This window comes from Dipodomys merriami, unplaced genomic scaffold, assembly GCF_024711535.1.
Source record: "Dipodomys merriami isolate MVZ:Mamm:240054 unplaced genomic scaffold, mDipMer1.0.p SCAF_11, whole genome shotgun sequence".
Classification (NCBI taxonomy): domain Eukaryota; kingdom Metazoa; phylum Chordata; class Mammalia; order Rodentia; family Heteromyidae; genus Dipodomys; species Dipodomys merriami.
The window spans coordinates 45,179,867-45,196,691 of record NW_027202382.1 but is presented as its reverse complement, the minus strand read 5'-3'; the positions used below and the strand labels follow the sequence as shown (position 1 = coordinate 45,196,691).

Sequence of the window (16,825 nt, the reverse complement as noted above, 5' to 3'; positions counted from 1 at the left end):
GCACTAGCCTTGAGCTGAAGAGCTGAGGGACAGCGCCCAGGCCCAGAGTTAAGGCCCTATCACTGACAAAAATAGTAAAGAAGGTGTGATGGCTCACACCTGTAATCCCAGCTACTCAGAGAGCTGACATCCAAAGCTCATGGTTCAAAGCCAGCCACAGGCAGGAAAGCTTGTGAGACTCTCACCTCTAACAAACCCCCAAAAAGCCAGAAGTAAAGCTGTGGCTCAAGTGGTAGAACTTTAGCTGTGAGTAGAAAAACTCAGGAACAGCACCCTGGCTCTGAGCTCAATACCAGCACACACAAACATAACATAGTAAAGCAGCAGTGAAGTTGGGGGTGATGGGGAGGCCAGTAGAGCACCCCGAGTCCACCTGCCCTGTCTTCTGCCCCCGCCCACCTGTCCCCCAGGTGGACATTCCAAGCCTTGCCATTGGCTCTCCACCTGGTTCCACACAATTGGGGGAAAGGATCCTGTTGCCCAGGACAACAAGCTCAGCACTGAACGCTTTCCTCTGCAGATGAAGGGCCTTTTTCATTTGCAAAAAAGCCTTTCTGGCTTCAAGATAACTTCCCTTTTGGAGGTGGTGAGATTTCTGGCCCCCCCACCATGGTCCTGGGTGCAGGTTGATGCACAAGAGATGATGACTCGTAGTTGTCTCTGGTGACCCCTAAACATGTCCCTCCATCTTTGGGGAGCAGTGGTGAGGGTGCCTGCTGCATACAACCCCCAGCCTCCAGCCCCTGGGGCTCCGCACATGGTTGTTTTTGCCCATGGGGACTCAATGTCCTGACCTGCAGATTGTAGAATGACATTGTGACAAAGCCATGAAGACGGTGTGTGTAAACTGGGGCTGTTTTCACAACCTCTCTGTGCCAAAGTACGAGGAGTGGAGGGACACAGGGACCTTCTCTACCTTTTCTGATGAGCAATTTGCTAGTGATGCACAGCTAGAGTCTGTGCCTCATGACTGCTCATCTTCCCCACAGGTTCCCCACCCACCCACCCACCCCCCTCCTCCCCCCCCCCCCCGCCCCATGATAGTCTCTCAACAACTGAGCAGGAGGAAGGGTCATGTGGATGCAGCGACTTCCAAGACCTGGGCCAGGGGCCACATGACACAGCCCCGTCTGCTCCCACCCCCAGTCTGTCTGAGCTACCCTGACAGAGCTGATCTCAGCTTGCAGCCTGGTGAACACCAGCCCTGGGCCTGTTCCCTGCACACCACAGCCAGGTTCTTCATGTGAAAGCCAGTCATAGCTGGGTGCCTGCCATAAGCTTAGCTACTCACTTCAATGGGCAGAGTAGGGGCTGGGAAGGTGGCTCAGTGGTAGAGTGCTTGCCTTGCATGCATGAGGTCCTGGGTTCGATTCCTCAGCACCACATAAGCAAAAAAAATAAAAAGCTGGAAGTGGTGCTGTGGCTCAAGTGGTAGAGCGCTAGCCTTGAGCTGAAGAGCTGAAGGATAGTGCCCAGGCCCAGAGTTCAGGACAGGACCCCCCCCCCCCATAAAAGGGCAGAATAGCAGCAGGAAAACCTTCTCCAGTCTGGCTCAGTACAATTCAGCGTGATTGAATCTAGTCTAGGGGAGTAGAGGAGGGAGGATGGATATTTTTTCACAGCTAATCATTATCAAGTTCATTTTTAAAGATCTTTCAAACTCTTAAGAACTAGGAAGTGAGTCGGGTGCCAGTGGTTCATGCCTGTCATCTAGCTACTCAGGGGGCCGAGATCTGAGGATCAAGGTTCAAAGCCAGCCTGGTCAGGAAAGTTTGTGAGCCTCTTATCTCCAATAAACCACCAGAAAACCAGAAGTGGCACTGTGGCTCAAGTGGTAGAGTGCTTGCTGAAGAGCTAAGGGACAGGGCCCAGAGTTCAAGCCCCATGACTGACAAAAAAGAAAAAAAGAAAGTGCCAGACACTAGTGGCTCACACCTGTAATCCTAGCTACTCAGGAGGCTGAGATCTGAGGATTGAGACTCAAAGCCAGCCTGGGTAGAAAAGTCCATGAGACTCTGATTTCCAATTAACCACCAGAAAACCAGAAGTGGTGCTGTGGCTCAAGTAATAGAGCAGGTGCATTGAGCAAAGAGAGCTCAGCACCCAGGGCCAGAGTTCAAACCCCATAACCAAAAGCCAAACAAAAACAACAAAAAAATGGTGCGTGAATTCTCTGCTCTTCTAGTCTTCATGGGTAGACACCCAGGCACCTGTTCCAGGGGGACTTCCCTAGCTAGAAGGGGTCAATCCCCCTAAGTTAGGGCCATTTGTCAGGCTGGGGAGTTATATAGGCTTTGGTGTTGGCTGCATCTGATTCTGAGAAGTCTCTGTCCCTGGTTTTTTTGTCCTCTGTTTCTGACCACCCTGGATGAAGGTGAGGGTGACGGAGACAATGCTGGCTTGGTCAGCACCTACCACATAGACAGTGTTTTATCTCCCCCACCACAGGCCTGGACCAAGCCCAGGTTCCCAGGCAGTGATAAACGCTCGCCATGAGGGGACCCCCCCCTCCCACCCCAGAATTCACCTCTAGGGACCTCTCTGCTGATCAGTTTGGGGCCGTGGCCTCTGCCTCTTCCCCAAAGAGTTTGCTTGATGTCTCCAACTTTATTACCAGGGTGGCAGCACTGCCACCCTGGCCATGGGGTCTGGCTCTGTGCCAGGCATTTAGGGTCATGGGGGGCAGCAGCTAAGATGAGCACCTTCAGAATTAATGTCTTCCTTACACACAGTGGCCTAATCATTATCTGCTGACACAGGAGATGGTGAAGGCTCCCAGGATTTCCAAGAATGACATTCTAGAAATCAGTTTGCAAAGGGCCCCTGGGGGACCCCTGAGCTGTGTCTGCGGTTCCTTCATGTGGTTAGCAAACTGTCCGCCAGGGCCATCTCTGCGGCCTTGGCTTGGCCACCCTGCCAATCTTGGTCTGGGTTGGGAATGAGCTATATCCTCACTGAATGGGAGAAGAGTGCTCTCTCACAGACCAAGGGATGTAGGCCAAAGGCCACATGGGTGAAGGCAAGGGCCTTCTGCACCCCTGCCCTGATTGGCCATCTCCAAGAAGAGACCCCAGAGCACCCAGCATGCTCTGGGCTTTGGAAACCACCCTCATGGAGGTGCGGGGAGGTGGGGGCCATGGTTTTAATGTGGCCTCCAGATTTTCGATGATTATTTGGCAGTACCAGGATTTGACCTCGGAGCGTTGCTGCTGGCACTCTTACCACTTGAGCCTTGCTCCCCCTCCTAAGTTTTCTTTTTTTTTTGGGGGGGGTCCGGTCGTGGGGCCTGAACTCTGGGCCTGGGCACTGTCCCTCAGCTCTTCAGCTCAAGGCTAGAGCTCTACCACTTGAGCCACAGTGCCACTTCCAGCTTTTGTCTTTTTGCTTATGTGGTGCTGAGGAATCGAACCCAGGGCCTCAGGCATGCAAGGCAAGCGCTCTACCACTGAGCCACCTTCCCAGCCGCCCCCCTCCTAAGTTTTCTGATGTCACAAATCAGTTGGCCTTGTGTGTGTGGTGTGTGTGTGGGGGGGGGACAGGTAGGGAGGGGGCTGCCTGCACAAGGCGACCCTCACTGCCGGCTGGGCATGAAGCCCTTTTGGAGTTGAGACCACCAGGCCCAGTGTCCAGCGGACAGTGGGCAAGGGGCCTCTACGGCAGGCCTCCCCTGTGGGATGTCTGCCCCCTCCCGTCCCCCCCCATGGCCCGATGGGACTTGCACAAAGCATCACACACAGCCACCACCTTGTAGGTTGTGGGCCATCTGTCGGGTGCCAATGCCCCTCTCTAGGGACAGGGTCCAGCTTCCCCCAGAGCCCCTGAGGCCTGGGCTCTCCAGGCGGCTCACCACCCCCCTCAACACCCCCCCCCCCTCCCGCCTTGATCCTGGGAAGGCCTCTGGGCTGCAGAGGTCAAAGGGCGCAGCCTCCCCGGCCCCGCGACAGCCGCGGAACTACACTACCCACAATCCCCGGCTGTCCATAAAGGAAATGTCGTTTTCACCGGGGGAGGCTCGGCTCCCCCCGCCGCGGAGCGGGGAGCGGGGCCGCCAGGGGGCGGGCGCGCCGCGTGCGGGCCGGGCGGGCGGGGAGGAGGAGGCGGCGCCCGCGCCCCGCGCTGCCGCCTGCGGACCTGCCTCCCCGCGGGCCGGCGGCTGCGGGCGGCTGCGGGGCCCGGGCCGGCGTCGGGGGCCGAGTTTCGGCAAAGTTTGACCCGGTCGCCTGGCCGATGCCGCAGCGGCGCGGGGCGGCGCGGGGCGCGCCCGGGGCTGCGGCGCGGCGGCGGGGCCGGGCGGCGGCCGCACGCGCGCGATGACCGTCAAATAGAGGCCGGGCGCGGGCGGGGCGGGAGCCCGAGCTCGGCCTCCGCCCCCCGGCCGCCTCGCGGGGCCCGGGGCGCAGCGCGGGCGGCCCCCCGGGAACGTGCGCCGGGGCGGGCAGGTGAGTCTGCGGCTCGCCCGGCGGGGCCGCGCGCGCCAAAGTTCCCGCAGCGGCCGGCGCGGGGCTGGCGGGGGGCGGGGGGGTCCCCGGAGCGGGGCCCGGCCGGGCGGGGGGCACCGCGATCCCGGTCCGCGGAGGCGCGCGCGCCGGGTCGGACGGGGCCCGGGAGCCGCGGGCTGGGGCGGGCGGAGAAGCGGGGCCGCTCCCCCCCCCCCCCCGCAGCGGCCCCGCACCCGCGCCCCGGCCGCCCGCGGGGCGTCGGCGGCGATGTCACGGCGACGATTATTCGCTGGAGCGCGCGGCGGCGCGGCGGCCCCTGACGGGGCGGGCGGGCGGGGGCGCCGCCTCCGGGGAGACCGCCCAGAGCCGCGCCGGGAGCTCCGCGCCCGCGCCCCGCGCCTCGCGCCCGCGCCCCGCGCCAGCGTCGCCGCCTCCGCGTCCCCTCCCCCCCGCAGCAGAAGTTCGGCTCAACTTTGACGCCCGGTCCCTCCCACCTCCCCGCAGGTCCTCGGCGGCCGAGCGCAGCCCCGCGGGTCCCCGGACGGCGGCCGGCGGCGGCGGCCACAGCGGCGGCGGCGAGGGACGCGCGGCGCGCCCGCGGCGGTGGGCGCCGGTTCCCGGGGCCGGCTGAACCGGGACCTGCGATCCGGCGGCTCGGGCCCCCGCCGGACGGGCGTGGGTGGTCCCCCGCGGGAGCCCGCGCGTGCGGACCGCCGGGCGGCGGGGCAGGAAGCGGGCGCGGGGCGGCCCGAGCGCGGGGACCCGGCCTTCCACGCCGACGCGCCCGGCCGCCTGCCGGCCCCCGAGCACTCGGCACGGCTGGATGTCCCGACGTGCTCACCCACTGAACTCCGCCGACCGCACACTTCCCTTTTCTTTAACCCGAAGAATATCGGCGATTTTTGTCCCCTGCGAAGCAGAAGAAGCGGGAGCCCCCGGGCTCTTGAGATGCAGCGAGATCCTTATTTATAGGCGCGCGCCCTGCACCCCCGGAGCCGCGCGTGGCCTGGGCCTCGGCCTTGAGGTGTGAGGTTGGATTGCACCGGTCGACACTGGGTCCTGCAGCCTCTGCCCTTTCAATGCCCTGTCTGCCCTGGGACTGCTGGCCTTCCCTGGAGATCCGAGCGTTCCTGTGTGCCATGGGCTGTATTCAGAGCATCGGAGGCAAAGCCAGAGTCTTCCGGGAAGGCATCACCGTGATCGACGTGAAGGCCTCCATCGACCCCATCCCCACCAGCATCGACGAGTCCTCCAGCGTGGTGCTCCGCTACCGGACGCCCCACTTCCGGGCCTCGGCCCAAGTGGTCATGCCGCCCATCCCCAAGAAGGAGACGTGGATCGTGGGTTGGATTCAGGCGTGCAGCCACATGGAGTTCTACAACCAGTACGGGGAGCAGGGCATGTGAGCACCCCGGCCCCCGGGGGGAGGGGGGAGCTGTGCCCAGCAGTGGGGTGGAGGGTGCTGGGGGTCCCGGGAGCTTTCTCCAGGCAGGTGCGGAAGGAAACCTACTGGGAGGGTTACTTGGTTTGTGAGTTGTTTTGTTGTCTTGTGCCTGAGTTGGACTGGAACTCAGACCCTGGGTACTGTGCCTTAGATTCCTTTTTTTTTTTTTTCTTTTGTCGGTCGTGGGGCTTGAACTCTGGACTTGGGCTCTGTCCTTGTGCTCTTCAGCTCAAGGGGAACGCTCTACCACTTGAGTCACAGCACCACTTCCGGTTTTCTAGCGGTCGTGGGCTTGAACTCTGGACTTGGGCGCTGTCCTTGTGCTCTTCAGCTCAAGGGGAACGCTCTACTGCTTGAGCCACAGCACCACTTCCGGTTTTCTAGCGGTTTATTGGAGATAGGAGTCTCATGAACTTTCCTGTCCGGGCTGGTTTTGAACCACGATCCTCAGATCTCAGCCTCCTGAGTAGCTAGGCGTGAGCCACCGGCGCCTGGCTGTCCTTTAGATACTTTTCACTACAGCTGGCCCCTCTACCACTTGAGCCAAGGCCCCACTTCTGGTTTTCTGGTGGTTTATTGGAGGTAGTCTCACAGAGTTTCCTTGCCTGGGTTGGTTTTGAACCGTGATCCTCAGATCTCAGCCTCCTGTGTAGCTAGGATGACAGGCGTGAGCCACCAGTCTAACTTGTTGATTTAGAATTGGGTTCGTGGCCTTGTCTGCGCCAGGGGTTCCTGTTTCTGAAGGAGATGCAAGTTTTCCCTGGGCCTGAAGAGAGCATCAGGGTCAACAGAGAGGCCCCGCCACCCCCAGGCCTCCATGGGCACACGTGGGGCCTTGAGGTGTTCAGACTTCTTTGTTCTGGGCTTTGTGTTCCGGCTTGAGATTGTCTCTGGGGGTGGCTGGGGGGTGTTTATTGTGGAAAATGGCAGTGCTGTGTCTGGAGGGGGGGGGGACTCCTGAATTGTGGAGTGGGGTTCTAGAGTCAGAGGCCAGGGGCCCTCCAGGGGACCCTCCCCGGAATAGCTTAGAGGGGGCCTGCGGGCTTGTTCTCTTCAGCCTGGTCTCCAGAATGTTCCTGGGATTTGGAGGACCCTGGATCCTGTTCTGGCACATTTCCAGCATGGAATGGCAGAGGATGGGTAGCCACGGGGAGGGCAACTGTGAGGCAGGCTGTGAAACAGCTCTTCCGGAATCCCAGGACCCTGAGAAGGAGGGAGGGAGGGGAGGAGGAGGGAGGAAGGGAGAGCGGGCTTGCGAGCCCTCTGGGGTCTCCAGGGAAATTCCCCATGGAGCCTGTGGCACCCATGCTTCCTGCACCCTGTCCCAGAGCGCCTCCATGCCGTGAGCGCCCAGCGCAACGTCATGCCCAAGCTCCACTATGGAGGAGGCCCAGTCTTGGCTCTGACTGAAGGATGTTCTGGGCCATCTGGCTCAGGAGTACGGCCTTCCTCACTTAAGCAACTCTAAATCCCCAGGGAAACAGGAAGATGGGACTAAACATGGCTGTCACCAAGGTCCCCAAAACAGGTGGACACCCTGTAGAGACACCCCCCCAAAAAAAAACCCAAACGGCTGGGTGTTCGCCGTTGAGCCTTACTTTCTGTGCAGAGAGAGAGCGGGAGGAGGCCTCACTTTCTGTTCCAAGAAGGGGGAAGTAGGGGGCGGGGGGTTCTGTTATTTGGGGGAGGGGGAACTCTCCCTCCCCATGAAGCCTTTCAACCAGAAACCTCCTGGGCTATGCACAGCACCAAGGGCAGTTGTTGAAAAGCAGAAGTTTTCCTTGGGTTCCAGGCTGCGTCCCGTGCCTGGCGCGGTGCCTTCTCGGCAGTCCGCGAGGCGGGGAGCAGGGCGGCCTCACCTTCTGTGCCGGCCGTCAGCGCTGGTTAGCCGAGCCGGGTGCGCCGCAGACTGCGGGCAAGCCGACCTGGGCCGCCTGCCAGGCTCTGCCACTTCCCAGGGCGTGACTGTGGTCTGACCGGGAGTCCCTGGCCGCCGCCGAGTGCGGGAATTAACTCCGACAACCTTGTTCCTCCACCAGCCCAGGGTCAGCCAGGCTCAGGTGAGGCCGAAGTGCAGGCGGCCACCGGCCTTGAAGCCGGCTTTGTCACTGTCAGAAGCAAGGGAACGGGTAACATAGGATATTGTCTGAGACAGGACAGCCGACATCTTGCAGTGAGTTTTCTCCCCAGCCCACAGAGCGAGGCCAATACAGAGAGAGAGAGAGAGAGAGAGAGAGAGAGAGAGAGAGAGAGAGAGAGAGTGTGTGTGTGTGTGTGTGTGTGTACTGGGGCTTTGAACTCAGGGCCTCAAGCTCTTTCTTAGCTTTTTTTTTTTTTTTTTTCTCCACAAGGCTGGCACTCTCACACTTGAACCCCAGCTCCCACTTCTGGCTTTTTATTCTGGTTAATTGGCGATAAAGCGTCTCATGGATTTGTCTGCCTGGTTGGCTTTGAACCATGATCCTGGGATCTCAGTCTCTTGAGTAGCTAGGATTACAGGCCTGAGTTCTCAGAACCCGGCTCCATGCAGTCATTTTTTGAAATTTAAAAGATAGCACAATCCAGAGCTGTTTGAAGTGACTAAACGCGGAGCCATTTTCCTTGGGGTCCATCTGCCCCGATGGCTCCTTGCTCCCTGGGGCTTGGGCCCTGGCGGGTGCATCCTCTGAGTGTGCTGAGGTGTGGGGGTCGGACCCACAGGGGGATGGGCAGAGATGGAAGCTCCCAGCTGGGGCAGCAAGGGCCACCAGCCTGGAGTGGCTGGGTGCCTTTGTGTCCTCTGCAGGTGGAGATGAGCAGACATCTCCCTGGGTCCTGAGGATGTGGGACATGGCGGGGCAGGCGGCCATCCTTTGGGGGGAACAGAGCGGGAAGCTGCTTTCTGGCCTGGTGGACCAGTGCCCTTCCTCCCGGTGTGTGCCCAACTCTGTGGCCACCAGGCCCTGAGGACGTGAAAGCCACGTGCAGCCTGATGGTGGCTTCCTCCTGAATGCAAATGGAAAGCTTTTAGATGGGACTTAAAAGCCTTCCTGTCTTCCCTACCCTAGACTTCCTGCGTGGGTGACATTAACCAGAAACTCTGCCAGCCGCGTCCCTCCACCTGCCCTGCCTGGCCCCAGATAGTTCTTCCTGTGGGGGCTGGCCTGAGTGGGGGTGAGGAGCAGGGCCATTTCCATAGGTACCTCCACAAGTGGCCAGGGTCCCCCGGGAAGAGGCACAAGCTCACCCCGGTTGAGAAAGAACCGGATTGAGCCCCTCCCCCCTCCTGGATCATTGGAATCATTAAAGTCAAACCCGGGGGCCAGGCACCAGCCATTTGGAGAGGGGACAGATAGGCGGCCGAGGCTAGATTAGGGCTTGTGTTCTCTGAAAATAGGCTTGTATTAAAAATATTAATTCCAAATACTTAACCGAAATCCTTAATATCCCCAAACATTATCCCTGCTCGAAATTAATCTCTAAGCCAGGAGGTGAACTTGTTAGCATGACATTCTGGGGTTTGAAATGCAACAAGGAAAAACAAAGCCAGCGCCTCTTCCCCAGCAGCCACAGCTCTCCATAGGCGGGCTGCAAGATGGCATTTCTCCCCGAGCCCCACAGAACTCTTAGACTTTGGGGTCCAACCCTCATGGCTTTTGAAGTCAACCTCCCTTCAAACTGTGGGAGACACCTGCTGCGGCCACCACCTGCCGGCTGCTGTTCAGCCCTGCACGTGACCAGTCCCAGTTTCTTGCCAGGGTGGGAAAATCGCCGCTTATCCCTAGTTTGCCCTCTTGGGACCCCCAGGGAACCTGGCTGCACAGGCTGACTTGAACCGCGATCCTCACGTCTCAGCCTCCTGAGCAGCTAGGTTACAGGTGTGAGCCCAGTGCCTGCTCTGGGTCGGTCTTTTACCCTGTCAGAGCTGTGGCTTGCCCTCCTATGGACCGGGCACGCCGGCAGCTCCCTCCTTAGACGTCGTGGCAGGAACAGAGGGTCGGTCCCGTGTCAGATCACCTTGCGCAGTGTGGAAGGAGTGCTTAGTTTTCCGTGCCCAGCTCGCGGTGCTGTGGCTGTGAATCTTGATCACTCGTGATTGATCATCGGTCTGCCATTCCTGGCAGCATCAAGATCGCTCTGCTGCTATGGCGTGGCCTTGGACCTTCCCCTTTGTTTCCGGTTCCCTCTGTGGTAGGAGAGCAGGGGGCCTCGTGTGGGTCTGGCTGGCCACATACACGGCCACAGGCTGTGCTGTGCTGGGGGAACGCGTGCCCGAGAGCCTGAAGGCCAGGCTGGGAGTCTTCTTCCTTTGCCTCAGAGCTGGGCGGCTGAGGCGGCTTGTGGGTGTCTGCAGATCTGGGGACAGGCCCTGCAGGAATGTCTCTGCTGACCACGTGGCCTTTTCCTGAGGCACTCGCACAGAACAATTGAGGCTGAGGCTTCCTCTCTGGGACCGGAAGGCAGCTTCCCCAGTGTGTTTGGCCAGGGCCTAGGCTGCAGCCAGAGGCCAGGGTGGGCGGGTGGGAGAAGGAAGTCCTTGTTTGTAGGCTCTGTGGTGGAGGAAGTAGTGGGGGATGGCCCAGCCCTGGGCCAGCTCTGGCTGAGCCTTCCACCTCCCCACCTCCCCAGTGCAGCAAACAAAAGCTGCAACTCCTGGAGCACCAGCAGCAGAGTCCTGGCTGGCTGGTGTGGGGAAGAAAATCATCCAGGGCCTTGGCCCGCAGGCAGCTTCCGCTAGGTGAACTTGGGCTCTAGGCCCAGCCGTGCTGCCCACGGATGGGGGTTTACAGTGTTCATGCCCAGCCCTGGGCCTGGCTGGACCATCCACCCAGAGTCACCTGCCCAGAGAGTGAATGAACGAATGCATGGGGAAGTTGCTGGGACAGCCTTGTTTGTTTTGTCTCTGCACTGCTGCTAAGAACCTGGAGCCCTGCGCAACTCCCAGGTTCCTGGTTATTATGGGCTGTCTGCAGGGCATATGACTAGGTAGACACTAGATGTTTCCATTGGGAGAAGGGTGTTACATTGTTGCAGGGAGTCCACAGTTTAGTCACCAGTCCTGCCTTATGTATGTATATCTGTCATGGGGCTTGAACGCTGGGCCTGGGCACCGTCCCTGAACTCTTTACAAGGCTAGTGCTCTACCATTTGAGGCACAGAGCTACGTCTGGCTTTCTTTATGCGGTGCTGAGGAATTGAACCCAGGACCTCATGCATGCAAGGCAAGCACTCTACCACTGAGCCACCTTCCCAGCCCATCAGTCCTGCCTTAAAGACCAGAAGCCAGTGAAGGGTGACTTACAGGGGGGGCGGGGGCGACCGGTGCCCTCCCTCAGCAGTGCCAGGCCTGGTGCTCCCCGGGGTCTGGGGAGATGGGATCACTGCTCCTGCACTTCAGGGAGGAGCCTGTTTGCTGCACACTGCCTGTGGGTTGGAGGCCTGTGGGGCCTGCAGGTGTGGGCACTGTTGGTGGCAGGTACACGTGGGAGCTGTAGGGTAGGAGCCCATAGTGCACACATCAAGAAGTATTATTGTGTGCAAGACTGCACACACTGTGAAGGCTCAGCGTGTGCAGGGCTGTGGTCTGAGTTCAGGTCTTTGTCCTTGGAGCAGAGAGCAGAGGTCTGCCTTACCTCTCAAGGTTGCTCAGAGCAAACATGGGAGGCGTCACGGTGCGAGACTCATCACGTAGAAAGCTTGTGTAATAGGAAATATGGAACATGACATTAAAAAATAAGACCTCAGTAGTGGGGCGTTGGTGGCTTACACCTGTAAGCCTAGCTGCTTGGGAAGCTGAAATCTGGAGGCAAAGATCTCACCTCAGCAGGAAAGTCAGTGAGCCTCATACATCTCCAGTTTACCAGCAAAAAGCTGGAAGTGGAGATGTTGCTCAAGTGGTAGAGCACCAGCTACGAACGAACAAGCCAGCGGAGAGCGCGGGAGTCCCTGAGTTAAAGCCCCAGAACTGGTAAAAGTCCGGGGTCAGCTCAGAGGTTCCGTCTGTTAAGTACGCTACCACTCCTCCAGCTGCTGCTGCTTGCTCTAATGACCTCCAGAAGTTTATGTCTGTGTGGCAGGTGGGAGTATTATCAAGTCCAGGAGCCGGTGTCTGCTTACGTGCACAGAATGAATGGTCAGGTCTGAGGCCGGATAGCTCACGCTGTCCTTAGCCACGCCCCTCCCACCGTGGCAGGTCACGTGATCCAGAATCCGCCGCTGGGCTGGTCCCTGGGCCTGAGTAACCTCACCTGTGACACACTGCTGGCTGCCAGCTCATGAGGACTGTCACCTGTCTGTGATTGGGCGGGGCTCGGGCTTGGGGGGCTGGGGTCTGTGGCTAGGCCAAAGTGAAGATTTGCTCCCTAAAATGCCAGCTCCTTACAAATGGAGGGGGTACTGAGGCCGGAGCTAAGAAAGTACCTTTTGCAAGTTTGCTTTTTGTCTGTGAAAAACACATTTTCAGACTGAGGTGTGGCTCAGTGCTAGAGCATTTACCTGAGAAGTCCAAAGTGCCCTGGGGCTTCAATCCCCAGGGCTGTCCAAACAAAAACACTAAAAACTCTAGTACTGAGACTGGGCACTGTAGCTCATGCCTGTAATCCTAGCTACTCAGGAGGCTGAGATCCGAGGATCATGGTTCAAAGCCAGCTAGGGCAGGAATGTCTATGAGACTCTTATCTCCAAGTAACCACCAGAAAACTGGAAGTAGCGCTGTGGCTCAAGTGGTAGAGCGCTAGCCTTGAGCTGAAGAGCTCAGGGACAGCACCCAGACCTTGAGTTCAAGCCCCACTACTGACAAAAAAAAAAAAAAAAATTGTACAAGCTGGATGCCAAGACTGAGGTCTAGAGGATCACAATTCGAGGCCAGCCTGGGCAGAAAAGTCTGTGAGACTCAAAAAAAACCCGCCATGCTGGGGGTGTGGCTCAAGTGGTAGAGTAGCAGCTGAGCAAGCGAGTCAAGAAAGCATGAGACTGATTTCGAACCCCATTGTCACCAAAAAAAAAAAACCTATCAATCACCAAAAATTTCCTGTCCAGCAGATGTAATGATTTGGGTGGGGGGCACCTTCTTAAACGCAGCCTGGGCGGGCAGAAGCCTTTGCCCCTGAGATTCAGGGCTGGCCCTCTGCCGTCCAGACGCCTCACAGCCCTGCAGAGCCAGGCCGGGCGTGGGGGGACCTCCGACGCCACCCACGCCTCGAGCGAGCAGACTGGCTCTCGCAGGGCTGGGGCCTGGTCCCGAGCTCGCTTCCCGGACGCAATGGAAGCCCACAGGAATGGCCAATCAAGTGACCTGCCTGCCTTTCCCACAGGTCCAGCTGGGAGCTTCCCGACCTCCAGGAGGGCAAAATCGAGGCCATCAGCGACTCAGATGGGGTGAACTACCCTTGGTACGGCAACACCACCGAAACCTGCACCATTGTTGGCCCGACCAAGAGAGACTCCAAGTTCATCATCAGCATGAACGATAACTTCTACCCCAGCGTCACGTGGGCCGTGCCAGTGAGCGAGAGCAATGTGGCCAAGCTGACCAACATCTACCGGGACCAGAGCTTCACCACGTGGCTGGTGGCCACCAACACCTCCACGAACGACATGATCATCCTGCAGACGCTGCACTGGCGGATGCAGCTGAGCATCGAGGTGAACCCCAGCCGCCCCCTGGGCCAGCGTGCCCGGCTGCGGGAGCCCATCGCCCAGGACCAGCCCAAGATCCTGAGCAAGAACGAGCCCATCCCGCCCAGCGCCCTGGTCAAGCCGAACGCCAACGACGCCCAGGTCCTCATGTGGCGGCCCAAGTACGGCCAGCCGCTCGTGGTCATCCCGCCGAAGCACCGGTAACGCCAGTGCGCCCCGCTAGGTTAGACTCAAAGAATACAGCTCTGAGCAGCCCCGACGCACTCCGGTCATTCAGCAAAATACAACCATTCTACCTTCTCCAGCTGGCGGGTCTCACTGTGCTAACCGCCCGCCCCTCCCCCCGGGCGCCCTCCTCTCCTCTGCCACCGGCTCAGCCGTTCACTCGCAGCCCACTCCCTGCCACACTGCTTTTTGTTCGTGTCCTTCCCCCTAGCTCCTCTTTTGGGGGCTCAGGCATGACCGTGAGGGGTCCCTGGCATCCATCGGCCTCACCTGGCCGGCCGGTGCGGTGGGGCCTCCCCTTCCTGCCTCCCCTCCACCTCTGCCACGCGGCCTTATGTATTCTCGCTTTGCCTAACTTTTTGCCTTAAGCTGAGTTGAAAAGGAAAAAGGAGATGAACAAGGGGATCGCTTTCCTACCGGACTCTCCGTCTCCCGTGGGAGCCCCTCCTCCTGCTTGTCCAGCCATGGAGGGGGGGCGCGAGGGGAGGATTTAGGCCTCTAACCAGCTGTTGATTCCTTCGTTTTGGCAGAAAAACAACCACAGCCATTCTAAGAGCTTTTCCTCCATCCCAGGCTCAAGCCCTAGACTGTGAGCTGGGATGCAGAGCTGTGTCCCCTCCCCCTCCCCCCTGCAGCCTTATCTTGCCCAGGTGGTTTTGGTGGGGGGAGGGGGGAGGCTGGGGAAACCTCCTCCCTTTCCCTTGGGGACCGGGCCCTGTGAGCTCACAGCTTTTCCCTCTCCAGCCCTGCGGGTCCTGCGTGCGGAGGGGCTGGCCCGTGAGGCTGGAGTTGTGGGGGAAGAAGGCTTTACTGTCTCCCCATCTTAGCCTGCATGGTGAAGACTTGAATCCGGAACTGCAGCCCCTGGGCTGGCTGTTCACTGGTGCACTGAAACGGGGCCAGGACAGGGCTTCCAGATCATTCTCAGGGGATGCTGCTCCCCGGCTCGGGGAGGGCTGCGGCGGGCTCTGCGTTTCCCTGCTGGCGTGCACCGCACCGCCGCAGCCCCGTGTGGCAGCCACACTGTGGCCAGGAAGTCGGGAGGCAGTTGATGCCCCCCCCCATCAGCTTGTCCTCTAAAAGCCCGGCTCAGGGCCGGCAGGGGACCCAGGTCAGCGGTGGCTTTGGGGGGACTCCACACCCCCTCCTGCTTGCCAGACCTTGTTCCAACCCCTTGTTCCAACCAGTAAGAATCAAGCACAGAAAAACTCAGAGAAAAAGAACCCATTTCTACTGCAATGAGCCACGGAAGGGTCGCTTCGGAAGCCTTGGTCTGGGGGCTGCCGGATGCCGGGGTCCCAGCCCCCCTCTCGAGAGCCCGTTCTCTACTCAGGTCTAAGTTGCACTAAAGGAGAGGGGCTGCGGCGAGGGCAGCCTACACCAGCCTTTCTGGAGACTCCGCCCCCTGCATGCCTGGCCACGCCCACCTGGCCACCCCGCCCCTTTCCCTTCCACCTTATTGCAGGGACGGGGCAGGGAGCACCCCAGAGACTGTGGGTTACCTCAGGCTGCTCAGCACCCCGGATGTCAGAGCACTGACCCCAAAGCTTCCTGCTTGGGGCCCCAATTCCTGTGATGCCCCCCCACGCCCAATCCAGTGGACACTCACCCCTTCCAGCAATAAGAAGTCATGGCCGCCCGTGGCCGTGGCCGGGGATGGTACTGTGAATGGAGCCGGTGCCGCACCAGGAGGCGCCAGGCTCCCGCAGACAATGAACCTGGTGGTTGTTGTTTTTCTAAGTTTAAAATAAAATCACAAAAAAGGAAATAAAATTAATTTTAAGAGAGGTCTGGCTCTGAGATGATGTGTGAGGGTCTGGGCCTGGGTGGGTGGCTGCCCAGGTGCAGTACGCATGCTCGGGAAAGAAGAGGGTGTTGGGAGCCTTTTGGTGCTGGCGGCTGCCGGGCTGCTAGTGCCATGCCCTGTTCACAGCTGTCTCCACCAAGGCCAGCTCTGGGACCGAAGACCTGTGCCCAGAAGTGCCCTGCCCATCTGTGCCCCAGGTCCTGCCTGGCAGTGAAGCTGGGCCCGAGACCCTTTGGCTTTTTGACAAGTAGAACTGGGTTGAAAGTGAGAGACTGCTCCCTAATTTGCCTCCACTGTGGGCCTGCTCCTGTCTTCTGGGGGGGGGGAGATCTTGGGGGATGCCAGGAACGGGGCTCTGTTGGCAGCTGGAGAAGATGGGCGAGGATGGGGAGGTGACAATGGCTTCTGGTAATCAAAATGTGCTCAGGTAAGGGCTGATCGCAGGCTCAAAGTCCAATAAGAGTTTAGAGCCCTACCATGGTGGGTCATGCCTGCAATCCTAGCTACTCAGGAGGCGGAAGTCTGAGAAGTGAGGTTCTAAGCCATGAGTAGATAAGTCCATGAGATGATCAATTAACCAGCCCAAAGCAGGAAGTGGGACTATGGCTCAGTGGGTAACTGTGGGGTACATAAGTATTGGTTGCTATGACTAAGAAGCTATAGCTTCCCCCATCCTGGGTCCTCCAGGCAGGAAATGCCTTTCTCCCCACCCACTTCCCGGAAGTCTGCTGACAGGGCTCCCTGGCTCACCAAGAGCTTGGCTCGTTGCCGGAGGAGGGGCGCTGGGGTCCCCTGCAGCCCCATGGGGGACGGGAGGTCCCCATCCATGTGTGCTGGTTTCTTCTTTAGTCCTTTATATTGCTACAGGACACCAGGGCAGGAAGTGACATCACGAGCTTCGCCACAACCTCCACCCGGAAGGCATCTGTGCGGCACGCCACCGGCATGAGTGGCCTGTGGAGAAGTCAGCTCCCGAGCACTGTTTAGAAGACGTGCCTGTGTGTGTGCATGTGTGCACGCGTCTGTGTGTCCACACATGTGCATGCATGCGTGTGTGTACATGTACCAACAGGAAAAGGTTCAATCGTGCCGGGATGGAGCCAGATCTTCGCTGCACCAAGAAGCTGTGCAAGAGGGATCTGAGGAGCAGACCGCGGGACGGGGCGCAGCATGGAGGCCTCTGGTCTCGCAGTGGAAATTCTCCAGCCCTGCAAGCTGATAGTGGGTTAAATTTAGCAGTCCAGACTGGGCTGGGAGACACAGACACCAGGCTTGGCCTGGCTGTGCCAGGTG

General features: G+C 59.3%; 1 protein-coding gene across 1 annotated transcript; it reads left to right on the top strand.

The window, feature by feature from the left end:
* The first annotated feature begins 4,786 nt into the window (after positions 1-4,786).
* Positions 4,787-15,512, top strand: Fam78a (family with sequence similarity 78 member A). The gene is made up of 2 exons (XM_070014865.1): positions 4,787-5,841; positions 13,176-15,512. Exons 1-2 carry the CDS (start codon positions 5,519-5,521, stop codon positions 13,702-13,704), a joined length of 852 nt encoding a protein of 283 aa, XP_069870966.1. The 5' UTR covers positions 4,787-5,518; the 3' UTR covers positions 13,705-15,512.
* The last annotated feature ends 1,313 nt before the right edge of the window (positions 15,513-16,825 follow it).

Excerpts from the sequence above, each read along its gene's own strand:
- Fam78a (XM_070014865.1), top strand. The coding sequence starts at position 5,519 with ATGCCCTGTCTGCCCTGGGACTGCTGGCCTTCCCTGGAGATCCGAGCG. Across the intron at positions 5,842-13,175 it reads CAGTACGGGGAGCAGGGCAT|GTCCAGCTGGGAGCTTCCCG; the intron begins GTGAGCACCCCG and ends CCTTTCCCACAG.